We start from the raw sequence: 21786 nt of genomic DNA, 5'->3' as shown, positions 1-21786 counted from the left end.
GAATAATCAGAGAGACAGCAACAGAGCCTGGCTCAGTGTGCCCCGGAAGCCACCAAGCCGCATCCGGGAGTCCGCAGGGGTGAGTTCCCAGCGGCGGAAGCCGAGAGGAGGCGCAGACCAGCAGCGCGGTTCCCCGAAGCCTCCAGAGTCGGCACCCGGCAGCGCGCACCCCACGCCAGCGGGCGGAGCCAGGGCGGTGCGCGCTTCCGGTGCACGTTTCCGGCGAGCGGCCGAGCGCAGGGGCGGGGGCACCGCCGGCTTCCAATCGCACACAATGAGATGGCGCTGAGCGCCGGAAGTGGGGCCGAAGGAAAACACGGAGAGGAGCGCCGCTCGGACAGGAAGAGGCGGGGGACTGCGGTGGAGCTGGTGAGTGCTCCCGGACACCTTCTTGTCGTGTCCCGCCCGGACTCGCCTCCGGGCTGGGGCCCGGTGGCTTCCCTGGTCCCCGCGGTGGAGATCGGGCCCGGGCCCGGAGGTACGTTGGCTCCATCCTCCTCCGGCCGCCTCGCCCCGGCTTCGCTGACCCCGGAGCGCCCGGCCGCTGAGACTGAGCCCTGGGGTTCGAGTCCGTGTCTTCACTTTGTGTCCGACTCCGCGGGGACAGAAGAAGGGATTTGGGTCCCGGCACCGGCCCTGGCCCCCTGGCAGCCAGGAGGGACACCCCAGAACCCTGTCGAGATGGCCGGGTGCTTCCTGCTTCCTGGTCCCCACGGTGGCTTCGTGGCTAGTAGTGCGGGGACGTCGCCTCCTTCGCCTCGGGACTCCAAGTGTGGAAACTGAGGCACATCAGGGGTGGGGCCGCCAAATGGGGAAGGAAAAGAAATGTCATTCTGCAGAGAATTATTGTTGGTGACGAAACCGGACTTGTTTGGGGCTGGGGAATAAGAATTAGGCTGAGTTAGCAGGAGTTGCCCTTTGGTCGGAAACCCAGCCCCTTTTGATAGCGTGGTACCTAGGTCCGGAAGCACTGCCTCTCTGTCGCCCTAGCGATCACACCCAGTCTGATGTGAAAAGTGGTGAAGGTAAGAGCAGAGTTGATCGAAGTGTAGTCTGTTCACATAGTTTCGGTTACTTTGTATGACATTTAAAAGTAATTGCCAACTTAAAAAATAACTTGTGAGAGTTTTATAACAGTGTTGACTTAGGATATTTACTTTGAAGAGAGGCGCTTTTGTTACATAGATACAAGTTGACCAGGATACTATTTGTTACATGGGTACGAATTGATTGAGATACAATATTACAGCTTTTGAGATTATAGAAAAGTTTATCTTTATATTAAATACTTTTTATGAATACTACAGGACTTAGCCTCCTACCTTCCAATGTAATGTACTGAGTACTAGGAATGTGAGAAAAGTTTTATTTTAAAAATTGGGAAAAGTAAAGGATTTGGGCATTTTGTATACTTTGTGATATCGTGTTATAGTTTGTTGTTTTCCAAAAATGCCTTCTTTCAGGTACAAAGTAAGAAAATTGAAGTCAAAGACCATGGGCGATGCAGCAAAACCTTACTTTGTGAAGCGAAGTAAAGACCGTGGAATTATTGATGATGATGATTTCAGAAGGGGTCATCCCCAACAAGATTATTTAATAATGGATGATTATGCTAAAGGCCATAGCAGTAAAATGGAAAAAGGCCTTCCAAAAAAAAAGATAGCACCTGGGAACTATGGGAATACCCCCAGGAAAGGACCATATGCTGTTTCCAGCAATCCATATGCATTTAAAAACACAATTTATAGTCAACCTGCTTGGATGAATGACAGCTATAAAGATCAAGCTAAGAGATGGCTATCCGATGAACTTACTGGTAATTCAGATAACTGGAGAGAATTCAAGACTGGACCTAGAATACCTATCCTAAGCCAGGCAAGGAAAGAATCCTTTCAAGAAAGTGAAGATGGGTATAGGTGGCAAGATGGAAGAGGCTGCCGAACTGTTAGACGATTCTTTCATAAAGACCTAACCAGCCTAGAACCCATGTCAGAAATGGAAGCAGGAAGTCCCGGTAATGTGTTCCAAATCCTTAGGTTACAAATCTAATCAGCAGTGTCAATGGTTTTTTTCATCTAAATAACTCTTTATTATTTTCAGTAATGAACTATTTGATGTGATTGTATTAGGGTTTATAGTTGTGATGGTTGGGCAACTTCAACATATTTCCCACAATGGTCTTTTAAAAGTTTACTTTAAGACAGATGTAGTAGGCTAAAGTAGGAAGATCATGAGTTCAAGGCCAGCCTGGGCCACGTAGTAGGATGCTGTATCAAAAAAACAAAACAAACCAAGAAAAGTGAGGCTTACTTTACTTTAGAGAACATATCTTTCATAGAAGAGGGTGGTCATATACCCTTGGAGATCATACTATAATTTCTAAGTAATGTGTATGGATTTTCAGAATTAGGATGATAATTTTAATTTTGAAAATTATATGCATATGGCATTATAAAGCTAAATATATTTCATGAGAAAGCACAGTTATGGGTGGACTTCATATATTGCCAAGGAGAGAAAAAAGGGAGGGAGGGAGAGGGAAGGGGCAGTTAAAAAACAAGAAGAAGCTGAGAGTTATCTCTGTGGCAAAGTATTTACCAAGCTTACACAAGCCAGGGGACGGGACCCTGGCCCAGCAACCAAAGTTGGGAACCAGGAGTTTAGAGAAGCAGAGTACACATAAAAGCCATGCCGTTTGCTTTTAGTGAAACCAAAATTCTTTTTCTGAGACAGCGTCTCTTGTAGCTAAGGCTAGTTTTCCACAGAGACTCTTGCCTCCACATTTCAAATGGTAAAATTCATTTCTAAGTACTTCGCATGCTTTATAACGATTGCTCAAGTGATTGTATATTTTTCTAAAAGATGGAAGTAGATATTGTCTGTGCAGCAATGATTTCTAAAAACAGGAAGGTTATTTTACCGAAAGCATATATTTACTGAAGTGAAATAAGTCATAAATTGGATGCAAAAAGTGAAACACTATTAAATGTGAAATTAGACTAATTGTTGTTGGTTTTTTTTTTTTTTTAAGACAGTAGCCTTTACTGGCTTGAAACTCACTGTGTAGACCAGGCTGGCCTTGAACTCACAGAGATCTGCCTGCTCTGCCTCCTGAGTGCTGGGATTAAAGGAGTGTGCCACCATGCCTAGCTCACCTCTTATGTTCAGTGGCTAAAAGTCTTTCTTTAGTGATTGTACAGAATAAGTTGCAAAAATACTTAAGCAATTTTCATTTCAAATGCATTCAGGGAATTCTAATGCATTCATCCCTTTGAACCTTTCTAGGTCTCTTCTGTTATATCACAGTAACAGTTCATGTTTCTGTTACCTGCAAAGCACTTGAATTTGGAAGTCATGTACATAGAATGATTAAAAGGGAAAGCCTCTCCCCTGCCCCCTTCTTATCATTGGAAAGTCTTAGGGGAAAAAATATTTCAGGCACTTCCAATATTATTTGAAGGAAAGGAAGGTATTCGTTATTATTTTAAGGAAATTTTAAATGCTAATATCAAGTATTAGAAACAGAATGACATGAAGGCAGTAAAATTATAGAGTAGGAATTATACTGGCCAGCTAGCTAGCATGTAAAGAAAGGCATTGGCCATCAAGCCTTCAGTTCAAGTCCCAGGACCCATATGGTGGAAAGAGAACTGATTTCCCACAAGTTGTCCTCTGACCTCTACATGTGCCCTGTGGCACATGCATGGTTACACACATACACATAAAATAATTAAATGTAATTAAAAAAATTTTTTTAAGTGGGAAGAGGTGAAACTGTAGCCTTGTAATTCTTTGAGCTAGGCAGACTTGCAGACTTGAAGGGATTTTCTGATGGGATACTGCTGTGATATATTAATTGGAATCTCAGTTTTACAAACTCCATAGCTGCAGTTTGGACAGGTTAAAATTAAGCAGACCAGTTTATGCAGTGCTGTATGAGGAAGTAGACTCAAATCGAAACTGAAACTGAGGATTCTGTCATCCTGGCCTTTAACTCAGTCTGGCAGGACCTGGAATCCTGACAAGAAAACAGTATTTATTTGATAATTTCTGGGCTTTTGATTTGTTTCGTCTTTAAAGTTTGTACATATTTTAAGTATTTCTGTAGTATGGTATCCATGTGGTATGGACACTAAATTACCTGTATTTGTCTTTTAGAAAATAAATGTATATGTGGTTGTATATGCCTGTCATCCCATGATTAGTGAGACTGAGGCAGGAGAATTGAAGCTAGCCTGGACTGCATAGCAAGACCTGTCTCAGGAAAAGAAAAGGTTGATATTGAAAAGCATTTATAGGCCAGGTGTGGTGATTCATACATATAGCCCTAGCATTTGGGTGGGAGGTACAGGCAGGAGGATGAGAAATTCAAGGTTAACCTTTGCTTCCTAGTGAGTCCCAGACCAGCCTGACTTACATGAGACCTCTGGAACAAAACTCACTCAACAAAAGGGGGTAGGGGTGGAGAACACACCTTTAAAAAAATAGAGTAATATTATTTTGCAGGTAGACATATTAAAGGGGACCATTTGTAAACCAAAAAACTCTTATATGTATTCTTATTTGGTCTTAGGAGTAAGTAAGGGAGGTGCCTAAGCATACAAGAATAACAAATGCATTTTCCCCATCTTTATCAAATGCTCACTTTTTCTGTATGAAATATAGGCATATACTGTATTATTTATTATAGTATAATATTATTTCCTACAGTATAATATTTACTGCTCTAAGAAATTTGATTTAATGTATAAATTCTGCACTAAACTGAAATGATCCTCAAAAGGATACCATTAAAGGGATTGAAATGTTCTTAAATAAAAATTGTGTCTTAAACTAGGTGTAGTGGTATACACTTTTAATCCCTGCACTGGGAAGACAGAAGCAGGCAGATCTCTGTGAGTTCAAGGCCAGCCTGGCTTCTCCTAGTGAGCTCTAGACTGGCCAGGGCTACATAGTGAGACCTGTTTAAAAAACAAAACCAAAAGCCAAAAACTGTCTTAATAATAAAGATCAGTTGTATTAAACAATATGAAAAGATGTAATGGAAATTATGTTAGGGTTACTTTTAAAGTTTTAAAAAATTCTGTCCTTTTTCTTTCAGTTCTATATTACTGTCCCTACTTTAGCCCTCAAAGGTTCTGGATTGTCAATTTAAAGTATTTGGGACAATGTCATTAATAGTCTCAGCTGGAAACATTCATTCAAATGCATGTGTCCTGTGTGACTGGAATAATGTACCATATGCATAAAATGCGAAACTCAGAACAATTCTGCACAACTGGGATTATTATAAACCTAGGATGAACCAGACAGTCTCCCTTTCAGTAGTTATGGGGACTTTTTAGAAGTACTCAGTTTTGCCTTCCAAGAGTTGCTCCAGTGAGCTTTTGAGGGTTTGTAGCTGAATGCCTTTGAACCTTTGTTCAGGAAGTTTTATATTGCATTGTCAGTTCTGGCCTGTTCCAGATGTTTGATATGAGCCAAACAGGGTTTGCAGTAATACATTTTCACTGCATGTTGTTAGATACAAACCTGAATTTCAGAGTCCATATCTTAATCTTAAATCCTTAATCTGTATTTCATCTTTGTTTTTACATGGCCCTATGTCCTTAAATCACTAATTCACTGAGACTGCCATCATCCCCATCTACACAGTGAGAATAATATTAACATTTATGTGTAGACTACTATAGGGATTAAAGGAGGCAGTACATTTAAAAATGTTTTACATTTGTTACATAATGAGATGGTAATGACTGCTCGGTTGACATCATCTGACAATTTCTGAAGTATTCCCTTGCCAAAAGAATAAATTGTGGTTTCAATCCTTCTGCCTCAGTGTCCTCAGAGCTGTAGTAGCCATGCACTACTATACCCAACTGTAGTTTTTTGTTGTTTGATTGTTGATTTTGCCATGCTAAGATCAGTCCTAGGCCTAGTGTGTGTGTTGGTCAAGTATTCTCACTGAACTAAATTCCCATCCTGGCAATGACTCATTTATTTATTCATTCATTTATTATTTTTATGTATATGTGCACCTGCATGCATTTATTTATACCACATGTATGGAGGAATCTATGGAGGCCAGAAGAGGGTATCAGATCCTGCACCCAAGTTCTATGCAAGAGTAGTAAAGTGCTCTTAACTAGCCCTTGGAAGTGGCATTCTTTAAAATTGCAATCCTATACTTCCTTTTTTTAACCCAGAATTTTTTCTTTCCAGTTAGCCAGTTCACTATAATTGCTTATTAGTGATGAGTTCCTCTGACAACTTGACAGATTGCCTTATGCAAGCAAAGCCTTACAGTAGTTTTATATTTCCAAGGACCAATTTGTAGTAAGCCAGCGATAACTATTCCATCTGCTTAATCAGAATTTTTTTAAACATTTTAAAAAATTTTTTATTTATGTCTGTGTGTCTGCATGTATGTATACACATGTGCAAGTGCTCTTGGAGGCCAGAAGAGGGTGTCAGATTCTCTGGAGCTAGAGCACCTCTGAGCTGCCTGACATGGGTGCCAGGGAATTCAGGTCCTCTGTAAAACAGCAAGAACTTTTTTGAAAGATTTATTTTATTTTTACTTTATGTGTATGAGTATTTTGGCTGCATGTATGTTTGTGCAGTATGCCAGTGGAGGCCAGAAAGTGATGGATCCTTTGGAACTGAAGTTATAGACTGTTGCAAGCCACTATGGGGGTGCTGGAAACCCAACCCTGGCCCTCTGCAAGAGCAGCAAGTGTCTTAAACTATTGTACATCTCTCCAGTCCTTTGAATCATTTTTTCAAAATAGTTTTTCTTTATTTTTATTATTATTATTTTATGTGCATGAGTGTGTTGTCTGCATGTAAATAAGTGTACCCGTGTCATACAGTGCCCTCGGAGAACAGAAGAGGGCATGGATCCCCTGGATTGGAGTTATAGACAGTTGTTAGCCACCATGTGGGTACTGGGATTCGAACCTAGGTCTTCTACAAGAGCAGCCAGTGCTCTTAACTGCTGCGCCATCTATCCAGCCCCTAAGTAAGAGTTTATAATCTGATGTAATTAGGGTAAACTTTTATTTCAACTTCCAGTTGTTTCTCCTTTGTAACGTGCTTAGTGTTTCGGTGGTAGAGTTTTAAAAACTAAAAGTAAGAATAAAACTGGAAGAATTATTTGTGTAAATAAAATTTTCATCGTTTTTTTTTTCCTATTAATGAAGGGACCCAAATTATGCATTGTTGAAGGCCTAATTTGTAACTAAATGATTTTATTCAATCCAGGTAAGATTATAATCAATTTCTAAGTTCTCTGAGTGCATATAATATTGCCTATTTTGTCCTATTAATAGTTTACTTTAAAAAAGAAAGAAAGAAAATTAAACAGAACTTGAAGAAATGGCTCAGCGGTTAAGAGCACTGGCTGCTCTAGCAGAGAACCCAGGTTCAGTTCCTAACATCACACTGCAGTTAACAACCATCGGTAACTCCTGTCCAAGGGTTCTGGTGCCCTCTACTTGCCTCCTAGGTCATTACATGCACATGGTGCACTTACATGCATGGAGGAAAAACACTTATACACATAAAGTTAAAATTAAAAATTTTTTAAAGAGTCAAAGCAGCCAGGAGTGGTGGCACGTCTTTAATCCCAGTACTCAGGAGCTCTGAGAGTTGGAGGCCAGCCTGGTCTACGTAGCAAGTTTCAGGCTAGGTAGAACTTCATAGTGTGACCTATCACAAAAAAGAAAGAGGGTGAGAGAGCGAGAGAGGAAGGAAGGGAGAGAGGGAGGAAGGGAGGGAGGGAGGGAAAGAGAAAGGAAAAAGGCAAAAATCAGATATGAGTAGTTTTTATTAAAATACTAGGTTATTTATAATTAATTTAGAATATATTATATATACGTAAGTGTATTACAATGTGATACCTGCCTTCAGTGGAAAATTTTTACTATTTGCTCAGCAGCATACCATGGGGAAGACATGAAATCAAACTATTGAAGTACATTTCTTTTTAATGACAGTGATTTATGTGGAGTAGTATATCTAGTTGATGTGTTTAATGAGAATTAAAGCATTTTGTTCGTGGACAGCCACCTTCCTTCCCCTTTGTTCAGGATTCAGATGTCACTTATTTTAGCACATGCATAATACCATGTATGGGCTTGGGGTAGCTCAGTGATACAGGATTTGTCTGCCATCTGTGAGGTCCTGGGTTCAGTACAGAAAGGAAGAAATAAATAGAAAGAAAGTTCTGATTATGCAGAAGTAATATGATTCAATATTGTCAGTATTTTCCTCCAACCCAAGAAAACAAGAAACAGCGGTCCAGGCCCCGGAAGCCACGGAGGACTAGACATGAGGAAAATGAGCAAGACGGCGAGTTGGAAGGCCCTGTGATTGATGAGTCTGTACTTTCAACAAAGGAGCTGCTAGGCTTACAACAGGCTGAAGAGCGGCTGAAGAGAGATTGCATTGACAGGCTACAAAGGGTAACATCCTGTGCATGTTTACTGGATAATATCTGCATTTTAAACTGTGTTGGTAATAGGGAGCACCTGCCTTGGTGGATTCGGTCTTCCATTTTCATTATCAGTATATAAGTACTACATGCTAAAAGGGATATTCATTGTGACTTCTTAAAATTAAGAATTACTGCCCTCATATTTAAATAAAAATGACTCTTAGGGTAAGAATAATGTAAGCAGTAATTAACCATTTAAAAGTGATGGGGTAACCATTATTCTGGCCAATTTTATTTCTTTGACTGTTTGGAGATAAATATGTCAATCTTTTCAAATTGTAGCGACCACGAAATTGCCCTACAGCAAAGTATACCTGCAAACTCTGTGATGTTTTGATTGAGTCCATCCCTTTTGCTCATAAGCATATCAAAGAGAAGAGGCATAAGAAGAACATCAAGGTGAGGTTTGGACTAAAGTTCTCACCCATCGGATGTTATCGCCTGTCATCTTTGTGGCTTTCTTCTCAAACCTGCGCTGTTGTAACTAGTTATTTATTGAATTTATTTTAGCCAAAATACTTTTGTACTGGTCAGTTGTGTTTGCTGGGTAATCTTGTGAGTTTCCCTCAGTGTCAGGGTGTAGGAAGCCATTGATAGTGCCTACCGAGCTGAGTGTTCTTATGCAGATAATTAAGCAAACAGTGTTTGTTCCTGTTTTTGATGCTTTTTCTTGCACTTTCTCCTTATCCCTGCCTACTCTTTAGTATCCATGTCAAGTACATACAGTGTATAGGTGTATGACTATGTGAAGACCAGCACAGCTGAGGAAAGATCCTAGGAAATTGTAAAGGGTGTTGTCTCAGGGAAAGATGAAAGGTAAAAACTGTATGAGTCATTTTTAATCTTACCATTGATCTTAAAAGGAGAAGCAGGAGGAAGAGTTGCTCACTGCGTTACCCCCGCCAGCACCCTCCCAGATAAGTGCAATTGGTGAAGCTATTGACAGAGTGGTACAAGAGTTCGGTTTACACAGTGAGAACTTGGATCAGAGGCTAGAAATTAAACATACCATGGAAAATGTGTTCCAGCACAAGTTACCAGGTATTTCCTAGACTTGCTTCTCTAATTTAACTACATAAAGTACCTCATATTTCAAGTTAATTTCACCTAATAAAAATTAATTAGTGGCCTGGGCACAGTGGTACATGCCTGTAGTACCAGCTTGCAAGAAGCTGAGGTAGGAGGATCATGAGTTTGAAGCTAGCCTAGGCTATACAGCAAGACCATATCTCAAGAAACAAAGCACCCAAAATACTTATTTGTTGTACCTTAAAACCTATTTTTAGTGTTTTGTTATTGTTTTGGGAGGTTTTGCTTTGTTGTTTCTATTTTTTGTTTCCCCTTCTTTCTTCTGTAGTCTAGGCTGGCCTGTAATTTTCCACATAGTCCAATGTGACCTTGAACTCAGGAGCCCCTTCCTTAGACTCTTCAGTGCTGGAATTATAGGGAATCACCACCACATCTAGCTTTAGTGTGAGTTTGTTGTGGTTTATTTATTTTATTTATTTTTTATTACTTGTGTGTGTGTGTGTTTCTGTTTCTGACTTCTCCCAAGGTCACAGACTTACATGCACAGTCATTATAAGCCTTTTTACTTTTCTTACTTTTCTTTTTTTTTTTTTTCTTCTTCCTTTTTTGGTCTTTTTGAGACAGGGTCTTCTGTAGTCCCAGCTGGTCTAGAACTCACTATGTAGACCAGGCTGGCCTTGAACTCAGAGTTCCACCTGCCTCAGCCTCCCTAAGTGCTAGGACCAAAGGCATGTGCCACCACACCTGGCCTATAAGCCTATTTTTATTATAAATTTCATTGCGTGTCTAATTTTAATAGAGTTGATACCCCATATTATTGAGGCAGAGTGTATATGATTGGTTATTTTTCTACTTACTTAAATTGACAGGCTTATTTTTGTTGTTGTTGTTTGGCAGTAATAGAGATAAGCCCAAGGTCTTTTGTGTGTACTGGACAAGTACTCTACTGTTGACTGAGCTACATCACCATCCCTTATTTTTGCTTTTTAACTTGTTTTATTTATTAAACGATTTTTTTGTAGTGCTAGGTATTGAATCGAGGACTTTGTGCATACTAGGAAAGTGCTCTGCCAGTGAGCCTTAACCCAACACAGTACTTTTTAAATTGAATAAATGAAGGTATCCTCAAGTCATGTTTATGTTACTTGTGTAAAACAAATTCATTTAAGCATACATTAAAGAATTGTACCTAAACTGAGCTTTGAAATCAAGTTCATTAGCAATATGCAGTAGATTTGTAGACATAATATTAATTGGCTTTTCTAAGTTATGCCTATATTTTGCCTATATCTAATTTCAGATCTGTTGAGTTGCAGGGATAACTTTCTGGATTATTTCTTAACATTTCAGGCCAGGTGTAGTTATTGCTCAACATAGTAATTGACAGTCCTTGACAGCCACAAATGCAACTCTACATTCACTGGCAAGTCCTGTGTAGTTAAATGACTGGAATAACAATCAGTTTCAGTCCTTGCTGCTCGACAGAATTACTTCAGAACAGCAGATAACCAGGAGGATCATGAGTTCAAGGACAACCTGGGCTACATAGGGAGACCACCTTGGAGATGGTGGGGAAAGAGGGAAAGAAGGAAGGAGAGAGGAGAGAGAGGAGAAAGTTGACAGTTAAGATGGGAGATATTGCTTTGCTGTATTATATTTTAGCTCTGAAGTACTTATACTGAAAAATCATGCACATGGTATTTGTAATATACAACCAAAAAAGGCACTTTTTCTTTAAGTATGGATTACATACATGTGTTGCCTGTATGTATTTATGGTGCTCATTGGTATTCATTTTTTTGTTTAAAGCTATTGTGCTAAAATACCCTTTACCATCAAAAGACTTTTTTTTTGATTTGCTGATTCAGGTCAGGTGTGGTGGCACATGCCTTTAATCCCAGAACATGGAAGGCACAGGCAGGCTGTGAGTTCAAGGCCAGCCTGGTCTACATAGTGAGCTCCATCCCAGCTGGAGCCTGTCTCGAACAACAACAACAAAAAGCTGATTTCTTGGGGCTTAATACTATTCTATAACAGGATATTTATATTTTACAAGCAAAATTCACATAAAGTACAGTTGTCTTTTGGGGAGATAGCCATGAGAGGAAATGAATAGGTTCTCTTTCCTTACCCCATAAAGAACTTAAGGCAAACCTCCTTCCTTACCCTCTCAAACACTGCAACTACAGATGTGAGCCTCATCGTGTGCAGCTTTTAGCATTTTAAATTGTGCCACTGTTGTAATCATTTTGCAAAAGACTTTCAAAAGGGATTATATTATATTAAATGCTTTTTGTTCATAGTGTCATAATTCATATTTAAAAGTAGCTTTAGAGCTGGATCTGGTGACTCGGTGTAATTCTAACATTTCAGGGTTGCAGGCAGGAAGATCAGGAGATCAAAGACATTCTCGGCTATATAGGGAGCTAGATGCCATCCAGAGCTCCTTGAGACTCTGTCTCAAACACCTTTCCACCCACACGAAAAAGTAACTTTAGCTAGGTGTAGTTGTAATGTGCTGGTAATTCCAGCTTTCAGGAGGCTGAGGCAGGAGGTTCCAGGTTCAGGGGCAACCTGGACAACATAACAAGAACCTGTCTCAAAAAAATTCTTATGTTGGAGGGTCATTTTTCTTAATGTTTTAGTGAAGCATACTTTTTCTAGTAAGTTATACCTATATGTGCATTCTAAAGTTGAAATGCTGCTGCATTAGCTTGTGAATGTCCTATATAGTTTTAACAAGCATCCTTTTTCAACTTTGGACATTTTCAAAAATGATTACAAATAGTTTCCTACACAAAAATGTGAGCATGATAATGCAGCATTCTTTAACATGTTTTACAATTCATGTGAAGAGTGTTACTTTTAAGCTAAAACCAGAGTGGATGTTTACAGCCTTCCCATTGGGTAAAATGAGGGTCTGAGCAAATAGCTTTCCAGTTCTGTCCTTTGTTTATGTTGGATGTGAGTATAGCTTTGCTTTAATTGATGGTTCCATTTTTTGTAAATAGCAGTGCTTTGTTAAAACTTTTTGAAAACATTTTGCTGTTTTTTTTGACTTATGTATACATGTTTATTTTTAGATTGCGCTCTAAGATTATATGGATCTTCGTGTAGCAGGCTGGGTTTCAAAAATTCAGATGTAAACATTGACGTTCAATTTCCAGCTATTGTAAGTACAAAATGAAGTGTTGGAATTATCATTCAAATGGAATTCTTTTTAAGATTTATTTTTGTTTATGTGTATATGTGTGTCTTTACATGATTGTATGCCACATGTGTAGAGGGGTTGCCCACAGAGGCCAGAAGAGGGCGTGAAATCTCCTGGAGTTGGAGTTATAGGCAGTTTTAAACAACCCCAGGTGGGTGCTGGGAGCCAAACTCAGTTCTCTGGAAGAGTTAGACACACTCTTAACTGTTGAGTTGTATCTTCAGCTCCTGTAGATCTATTTTTATTTAAACTGATATATTCTTGAGTACAGAGACACATTTATGCTTCTAGGACAGAGGCTGTGCATGTTTCCATTGGCTGGGGAGATCTACCTGGTTTATAATACCAAGCCAGTTGGTGAATTTGGCTCTTTATTAGAACCACACAGAATTTAGCATCCTTCTCTGTTCTTCTGAAAATGTTATGAACAGCAATCACTTTCTTAATTAAATGATGAAGACCCTCAGGAAGATCAGGAGCAAGTCTTCCAGGCTTAAAAATTTGACTGTTTATCAACAAACATGTATACAGTGCCCTGAGTCCCTCTGATCACTTCCTTTGGGAGGAAGTGAGGCACTTAACAAGGTTGCTTCTTCATGTCTGAGCATTTAGCCTCAGAGATTTATCCAGGTGGGGCTACTCTGAGAGTTGCCTGACCTAGCTTTTCAGGGAACATAGTGGAGACTTGTGATGGTGACTTTCTGGCAGCTAGAGAGCTGAAATTCTTTCTTTTAAATGTGAACTGAATATGAATATATTTTTGATATTTGAAGTGTAACAGTGGCAGCTTTTTTTTTCCCTGGGACTTTCCTTTTTTTTCCTGCCTATCTTCAGTTTCGCAGCTTCAGAAAATTTTTTATATTTTACAAATTTTCATGCTTATTTTGCTCTGTAGATCTTCCTACTTATAACTGGTTTTCTAAGCACATGAGTCCTATGAGGGTATTTAAGTTTCTACTAATTCCATAAGTTCAGATTCCCTTCATAAAATCAGCTTTCTAATTGTAGGAAAGGAAGTCAGATTTTAAAATAGTGTAGATGTATGTTTAAGTTTATTTTCTGTTGCCGTGATAAAACACTAGCCAAAACCTACTTGAGGAGGAAAGGGCTTATTTGGCTTACACTTCCATGTCACATTCAGGGCAGGAACTTAAGCATCAGAGACCGTGGAGGAGCACAGCGTACTGGCTTGCTTTCTCTGGCTTACACCTTCCTTATTCTGCCCAGATCCACCTGCCCAAGGATGGCACTGCGCTCAGTGGGCTGGGCCCTCCTGCATCAATTGTCAATTAAGAAAATGCCTCACAGACATAGTTACAGGCTAATTCAATGGAGGAAATTCCTGAACTCAGGTTCTCTCTTCCCAGATGTCTCTAGTCTGTGTCAGGTTGACAAAAACTATCACATTTTTTAAAACATTCATGATCTGAAAACTTAATTAGCTCTCAAACTCCCTCTTTTTACATATCAATTTTATAAAATTAATTATGCCTTTAAACAACCACACCTGTGTATGCATGTGATCCCATTACTAGGGAGGTAGAGGTAGGAGGATCAGGAGTTCAAGGCCAGCTTCAGATATGTAACCAAGCTTGAGGCAGGTCTCTCTTATACATGCACACATGTAGACAAACACACAAACTAGCCTACCTTACTAATATAATGCCCTAAGATGTTGATGAGTCAGAATTTTAAAACTGGAAGAAACTTAAGATTATCCAGTGCTTGTTGACAATTGGTCTATGGCCAGGCACTTCAGCTGTTTGTTTCTGAGGCGTGAAAGTGGTGGTACATACCTTTAATCCCAGCGTTCGGGAGGCAAAAGCAGGCAGATCCCTGTCTCAAAACAAGCAGAACAAAACAACCCCCCACAAAAAACCAAGAACAGATCCCAAGGTTTCCACTCCTTGAAGCCATCCATAGCAAACACTTTGATCTGGGAACAAATACAGGTAGCAAATTTTCACTGAGCCCCTGTTGGATGGCAGGCCACTATACTAGATTCTAAAGGACAAAGCAGATATAGTTCATTTTCATGGAATTCACAGCTAGTAAGGAGGTAAGTAGGTTCCTGTATTATTCATTATAATGAGAGCTGTACAGAGAAGCATGGTTCAGTGACAACAGGCTCTGGGCACAGATGCAGCAGTCATGAAGGGCTCTTCAAAAAAGGGAACATTGCATGTACTGACATGAACTCAGCATGTAAAGGCTTTGGGCCAGTATATAGAATCTTGAAAGCTGTGGGATAAGAATTTGACTTTGACCTAAGGACAGGAAGAGAGCATTAAGAATTTAAGGATCCCTGAACCTGGAGGGTGGCTTATACCTGTCATCCCAGCTCTTGGGAGGATGTGGAAGGATTGCTGAGTTTGAGGCCAGCCTGTGCTACAGAATGAGACCCTATCTCAAAAAACAAACCCCCCAAACCCAAAACAAAACACCTCAAACCAACAACAAAATGGAATTTTAAGGAGGCATTATAGGATTTTAAATGATTTTGTTCAACATGGAGCAAAGATTAGAAAAAGGCATTACTGAAGTAATCAGATATCACTTTGAGATTCTCAGAAATAATTACCTCAGTGCGTTAGTGCAGTTACTGTGTAATAAGTCCTTTGCTCACACCCATCCTAATCTGTTGCCTGTCTGTCTGTGACTGATGTGTACACACAGCATAGTGCTTACTTTCTTTGTGTGGTAGCAATGTGCATTTCTAGTTTGGAAGGCAGTTTGGGGAGCTTCAGGCTGTGTATTATGCCAGTAAAGTAGAAGTGCTCAGGGATATTTCATGTGTTCATTCATTTATCTCCTAGATGTCTCAGCCAGATGTCCTCTTACTTGTTCAAGAATGTTTAAAGAACAGTGGTAAGGCCAAATTCTTGTACATTTTCCTACTAATTTTTTTCTTCTTTCTATAAATTAGGATATATAAAAACAAAGTAGGAAGTCACATTTCTAAAATTATTTATATGGGTAATATTATAGCAAAAATGAAAGCAGGTGCCCGTGGTGTATGAAGCAGTGTCCTGGTAGTAGTGCTCTGTAGAATAGACATTTCAAAGGAGAGGTTTTAGTTTCGAGTTATCAAGATAGAGGTGTCCTTGACTGTGACTAAGACATGCAAAATGTAAAATTTACTCTTGAGAGAAAATTCCAACAATAATCTGCTTTATTTTGTGATTTAACTCAGTGTTGCAAGCAGTAAGTAGGTGTGATCCAGCCCTGATTAATGAACTCAGGAGAGTTGTTCCTGTGGTTTATCAGTTTTTTTGTCCAGTATAGTGTCCCACTTAGGGCTTTATGGCCTTTTCTCAGTTCATAGGCCTCATCAAGTAGTTCGTCCCTTGAATTAGGCATTCTTATTTTTTCTGTTTTGGTTAGATAAGACATTTAAACATTTCATCTTATTTCAATCAATACATATTTTGGCACTGCTCATTTTAGTAGCTTTTGCATCAATTTTTCTTTAAGTCTCCTCTTCATATTTCTAATTATGTTATCCACATAGCATTTAAATGTTCTGGTTCAATAATGTAGTCATTTCTAATCAGACATTAGCTTTGCAAAATAAGGGCTTTTAATGTCACTACTTGGTTTTTGAATTTTTTCTCTTAAGTCACTTCAGAGGTTTTTATTTTAGTAGTGGCCTTTCAGAGAAGCGACAACTGGTACTTATTTTTTGATCTATTCTGCTTTTAAATAAGTTTTAATTAACCTATTTAATTTGTTTTCTTCTTTCCTCAGACTCGTTTATTGATGTTGATGCTGATTTCCATGCAAGGGTGCCAGTGGTGGTGTGCAGAGAAAAGCAAAGGTCTCGGTTTCTTCGAGCTGCTATTTTATTTTGTTTATTTTATTTGAGTTTTTGAGACAAAGTCTAGCTGTATACCCCAGGCTGGCTTTAAATTTAACCATAACCCAGGCTGGCCTCCAACTGGTGATAATCTTCCTACTTCTGTGTTGGAATTACAGGAGTATGCCACCATGCCCAGCTTAAGCTGTTCATTAACCGTCAAATTGACAAAAGTACAATACTTCACCAAATCTTAAGGTGCAACTTGTGATTATCTCATGTGCTTCCTACTAGCATTTTTCCTATGTTAAGAAAAATAAAATGACTCTTAAAATAAAATATTGGAAGCATCTTAACCTATTTATCATCTACATTGAAGACAACTTTCTGGAATAGTTGTTTATTTTTTATCACTTTTGCCAGTGTTTTTAGTAGCATTTGTGGCCCTGCTTAGTAGCAGTCAGTGTGACCTCACTTGTATGTCCTTCCCTTTGGGAAGCATTGCCATCATCACAGTGAATGGAGGATTCTTCATTTGGCAAATTCCTTTGACTCTTGGGAGAAAGCTCATTCATTGTTACAATGAGACAAATAATTTCCGTTTGAAGTATTTTATAATATTTTCCAATTTGTGTGCTCCTTCTGAAATATCTGTAGTGTTTGAAAACACAGTTGTAGTTATGAAAAATAAAGTTTATTCAAAATAGCTGCCAGATCTTTTTTTAAAATCTAGTTTCTTAAATAACCCACAAAGATACCATAGTTTTAAGTTCTTTTTGCATTTAAGGCATTTATTATCAGCACACATTCGTTGTTGGTAAAAAAAAGATACTGCTACTTGTCTAACACTTCTTTTCTCCTTTCCCTGCCATCCTCACCCTTTCCCCATCAGTGGTCTTCTGTGTAAAGTGAGTGCAGGGAATGAAAATGCTTGTCTGACAACAAGGCACTTAACAGCCCTTGGAAAACTAGAACCAAAGCTGCTTCCTTTGGTGATTGCATTTAGATACTGGGCAAAGGTAGGATTGAGTTCTTTTTTTGTGGATTTAGGTTTTTTGGTTTGGTTTGGTTTTTTGTCAAGGTCTTGTGATATAGCACTGCCTGGCCTGGAACTCACTACGTAGATCAAACTTGCCTCAAGCTTGTCAAAGCAGTCTTCCTACCTGCCTCCTTAGTGCTGAGATTGCAGATGTGCACCACCATCCTTGCTTTGGATACATATTTATAGGCAGCAAGAAAATAGACATCAGAACATTGGAATAGAAACTTTAACATACACAGAGGAAAATTCAGAGTTTCCATTTCACCATAACTTTTTTAAATAAAAATTTTATTTATTATTTTTATTTTATGTGTATGAGTATATTGCCTGAATGTGTGTAAGTGCACCCATGTCATGCAAATGCCTGCAGAGATCAGAAGAGGGCATCAGATTCCCCTGGAACTGGAGTTATGGATGGTTCTTAGCCACCATGTGGGTGCTAGGAATTGAACCTGGGTCCTCTGCAAGAGCAGCCAGTGCTCTAAACTGCTGAGACATCAGTCCAGCCCCACCATAACTGTTTCTCAGAAGATAAAAACAAGTTAAAATGCTTATTAAAAATCACATTTGGTGCTGGAGAGATGGCTCAGCAGTTAAGAGCACTGGCTGCTCTTGTAGAGGACCCAGGTTTGATTCCTAATACCCACATGATGGCCAACAATCATCCTGACTCCAGTTCCAGGGGATCCAGTGCCCTCTTCTGATCTCTGCAGGCATTGCATGACACGGGTGCACTTAAATACATGCAGACAATATACTCATACACATAAAATAAAAATAATAAAATAATTTTTAGAAAATCAGATTTGTGGGATGGAGAGAGAGCTCAATGGTTAAGAGCACTGACTGCTTTTGCAGAGGACCCGAGTTTGATTCCCAGCACCCACATGGTGGCTAACAACCATCTGTAACTCCAGTTCCAGGGGATCTGATGCCTTCTTCTGATCTCCAGGGGCATTGTATGACATTAGTGCACTTACACACATGCAGGCAATACACTCATGGACATTAAAAAAAAAAAAAAAAAAAGATTTGAGTCAAATCTTCGAGAATGTGACCCAAGAACTTATATTTAACTTCTTTGGAAAGGCTCTTGTTAGGCAAACTAAAGTTTGAGAGACAGCATCTTACACCATTTCCAGTAACATGCAGAGGCTCTAGAAAAAAACAGAAAATACTCTGTCACTGACTTGCTTCAGTTCCATAGTGTTTTAGCTAATTACCCTAGTTGAAATGTTTTAATAAACAGTAGAGCATTTAATAAAGAAGGCCACATTATGGTTGTAAGATTGAGCATCTGGCCAGGTTGTGGGCACAGACCTATAATCTCAACACTCAGGAAGCTGAAATAGGAAGCACTCAAGTTCTGGGATGGCCTGTGTTATATAGCAAGAACCATGCTCAGAAAAGAACTACAGCAACAAAAATACCGAATTTAAAAAAGGAGGTTTTCATAATCAAAAGCTTTACTAGTTTGGTATAGAGGTACTAAAAGATTCAGTTTCTTGGATCTGGGGTGAATAGGAGTCCCCATTTTCAACATGGTGAATTGATAATTACAATATAGCATTCTTGGAAAACCACTACAGGACAGAGTCCAGCTCAGTGGTAGAGTTTGGTTAGCATGACTTAAGGCCATGGGTTTAATATCCAGTACTCCCCCCAAAATTAATCAACATAATTAATGCATTTTTGTTTTTTGAGGAAAGGTCTGATTACATAGACCAGGCAGACCTTTACTTCAAAATTCCTTCCCTCATCTCTCCATTGAGCTATGATTACAGACATATGCCAGCACTGAAAACTTTGACCTGTTTCATCAGCAAGTAGGCCATGCTGTTTTAATAATATCTGTCAGTTCTAATAAGTTTGCTCATATTCTTTCCTCACATCTCAATTGTGAACCAGGTATTCATCTGTAAGGCTATAGTTAAGAAAGGACTGTTAAACCAGGCAGAATCAGTTGACTTATACTTAGAACTGAACCATCATTTTTACTGCATGTACTCTAACCGTGAGAGAGTATTTACCATAGATGGCAAAAAAATCAAACAGGGCTGGAGAGATGATGACTCAGCCGCACTGACTGCTCTTGAAGAGGACCCAAGTGCAGTTCCCAGTGCCCAAATGGCGGCTAACAACCGTCTGTGACTCCAGATCCAGGGACTCTGACACCCTCTTCTGATCTCCCTGGGCACTGCACAACATGGGTGCACTTATTCAGGCAATAAATACACTCATGCACATAAAACAAAAATAAAATGTTTTTTAAAATTAAATAACAGACATTTTAGGGCCAGCCATGAGTAAGTTCAGTTAACAGGATCATGTATTTGAAATTGAAACTGTCATTCAAAAACCACATTCTATGATTGTTAACAAAGGTTTAAGGAAGTTGTGGTTGTGCTGTTGTTACTTTGTTTTTTGTTTCTGAGGACTTCACATTATGAGTCAAGTTCTCTATCACTGAGCTATACTACTGGGACCTACTGTGCTGTTTAGTTCTGAGGAAATCCCTTTAGACCATGTAATATCTGGGAGTTAAGTTTCAAGGTTCAATCCAAATTGTTTAAATGATAAATGAAGGAAAAACAGTTCTCTCTTTTTATCTCATTTAGCTTTGCAGTATTGATCACCCTGAAGAAGGGGGCCTGCCACCCTATGTGTTTGCCCTGATGGCCATTTTTTTTCTTCAACAAAGGAAAGAACCTCTTTTGCCAGTTTATCTAGGATCATGGGTATGAAACTTTTTGGTTATTTATCTGATAATGATTTTATTAGATTCCTTATGCAAAATCTAAAAACCTAACCAGAACTGAAATATCTAATTATTCTGCTGATATGAACATCAATGCCTCTCATTACTGAAATATTAACATTTGATTATAAGATGTTGCTCTGTATCCTGTGTAGGAATAATACTATCTTTTCAGAGTACAAAAACTTGGGTTTTGAAACAACCGTGAATCAGAAAGTTTTAAACAGGAGACTATCAACCTGTTAAATTTATTTGATTTTTTTTTCTTTGAATTCTTTTCTGACTTGATACTTGTTTTTTTATTTTAATTTTTAAATTTATTTTTATTTTCTTAAGTGTATGAATGTTTTGCCTGCATGTATGTAAGTGCACCCATGCATACAATGCCCATGGAGGCCAGAAGAGGGCTTTACATCCCCTGGAACTGGAGTTTTGGATTGTTGTTAGCCAGTATGTGGATGCTGCGAACTGAACCCAGATCCTCTGCAAGAGCAGCCGTTGCTCTTAACCACTGAGCCATCTCTCCAGTCCCTTGATACTTATTTTTATATAGCATCTTCAGACCTTCCAGGGACCACTAAGCCTGTGTTTATTTTTATTATTTACTGATTTGGCTTTTAAGGGTAAGTTGTACTGTGTTACCCATGCTACATCAAACACCTGGGCTGAACTGATCTTCCTGAGTAAGTAGGACCATAGCACTTCCCATTTCTGGTTTTTTTATTCCTTATAACCTATAAAACCAAAGGAAATGGAAACACTGAGATTACTACCTACTTCACATGATATCGTACTTAATAGTCACTCCTTGAGTAATGTTTTGGTGTTACCTTTATGGTGAATCAGCCTTCAGCAATGGAACTACTTTTATCTATCCTGGGGGGACAGGCCTCTGATCTCAGCTACTGTGAAGGCTAAGGCAGGAGGCATATAAGTTCAGGGCTTCTCTGGGCTATAGATTGAGTTTAAGGCTATTCTAGGCAAGTTTATTAGTTCCTGTGTCAAAAAGTAGTTTTTAAAAAAGATGAGGCTAAGGGTATGGTTCAGTCTGAGTACTTGCTCAGCCTTTTTGCAATTCTAGGTTCAATCCCCAGCACCACCAAAGGGGGGGACGGGGGGACTATTAACTCTATCCATAAATTAAAGTTGAATTGATTTGTTCAAATAGTAAGTTTTAAAAACAGGCATCTGAAAAGTAAAAAAAGTCAAAATGGTTATATTGTTTTCCTCTTAGAAATTCTGTTTTTAATCCCAGATACTTAATCTTGATAATATTTACTCTTGTGTATATAGTTTTGTAACTTAGTGAAAAGATCACTGGCATCTTGGCTATTCTAAGTACTTTTCTTCTATCTGCACAGGAGCTGCTTCTTATTTAGGAGTATGTTCTATAGAGTAGTTCTTATCTGTAGGTATACATAAAAGATGATTAAAAGAAAGGTTTTTTTTTTTT

At 39.0% G+C, this 21786-nt stretch overlaps 1 protein-coding gene across 7 annotated transcripts in view; it reads left to right on the top strand.

Annotated features, from left to right (window-relative positions):
• The first annotated feature begins 241 nt into the window (after window positions 1-241).
• The window catches only part of Tut7 (terminal uridylyl transferase 7), a 91202-nt gene continuing 69657 nt past the window's right edge, over window positions 242-21786 (top strand). For 3 of the 7 annotated variants that reach the window (XM_008833086.3, XM_029563503.1, XM_017798138.2), the window contains exons 1-10: window positions 348-1025; window positions 1464-2014; window positions 8284-8465; window positions 8780-8896; window positions 9361-9538; window positions 12610-12698; window positions 15554-15605; window positions 16485-16554; window positions 17426-17552; window positions 20194-20313. In XM_008833086.3, coding sequence (XP_008831308.1) covers window positions 1495-2014; window positions 8284-8465; window positions 8780-8896; window positions 9361-9538; window positions 12610-12698; window positions 15554-15605; window positions 16485-16554; window positions 17426-17552; window positions 20194-20313 — 1455 coding nt within the window. In that variant the 5' untranslated portion in view covers window positions 348-1025; window positions 1464-1494. Of the gene's footprint in view, window positions 1026-1463; window positions 2015-8283; window positions 8466-8779; window positions 8897-9360; window positions 9539-12609; window positions 12699-15553; window positions 15606-16484; window positions 16555-17425; window positions 17553-20193; window positions 20314-21786 lie in introns of all 7 variants that reach the window. The other 4 variants (XM_029563504.1, XM_008833089.2, XM_029563505.1 and 1 more) reach the window with 3 other exon arrangements.

The sequence above is a fragment of the Nannospalax galili genome, unplaced genomic scaffold, assembly GCF_000622305.1.
Source record: "Nannospalax galili isolate Female #2095 unplaced genomic scaffold, S.galili_v1.0 scaffold1096, whole genome shotgun sequence".
NCBI classification, from domain to species: Eukaryota; Metazoa; Chordata; class Mammalia; order Rodentia; family Spalacidae; genus Nannospalax; species Nannospalax galili.
Note: the sequence above shows the minus strand (reverse complement) of the source record. Positions and strands in the feature narration are given on the sequence as shown.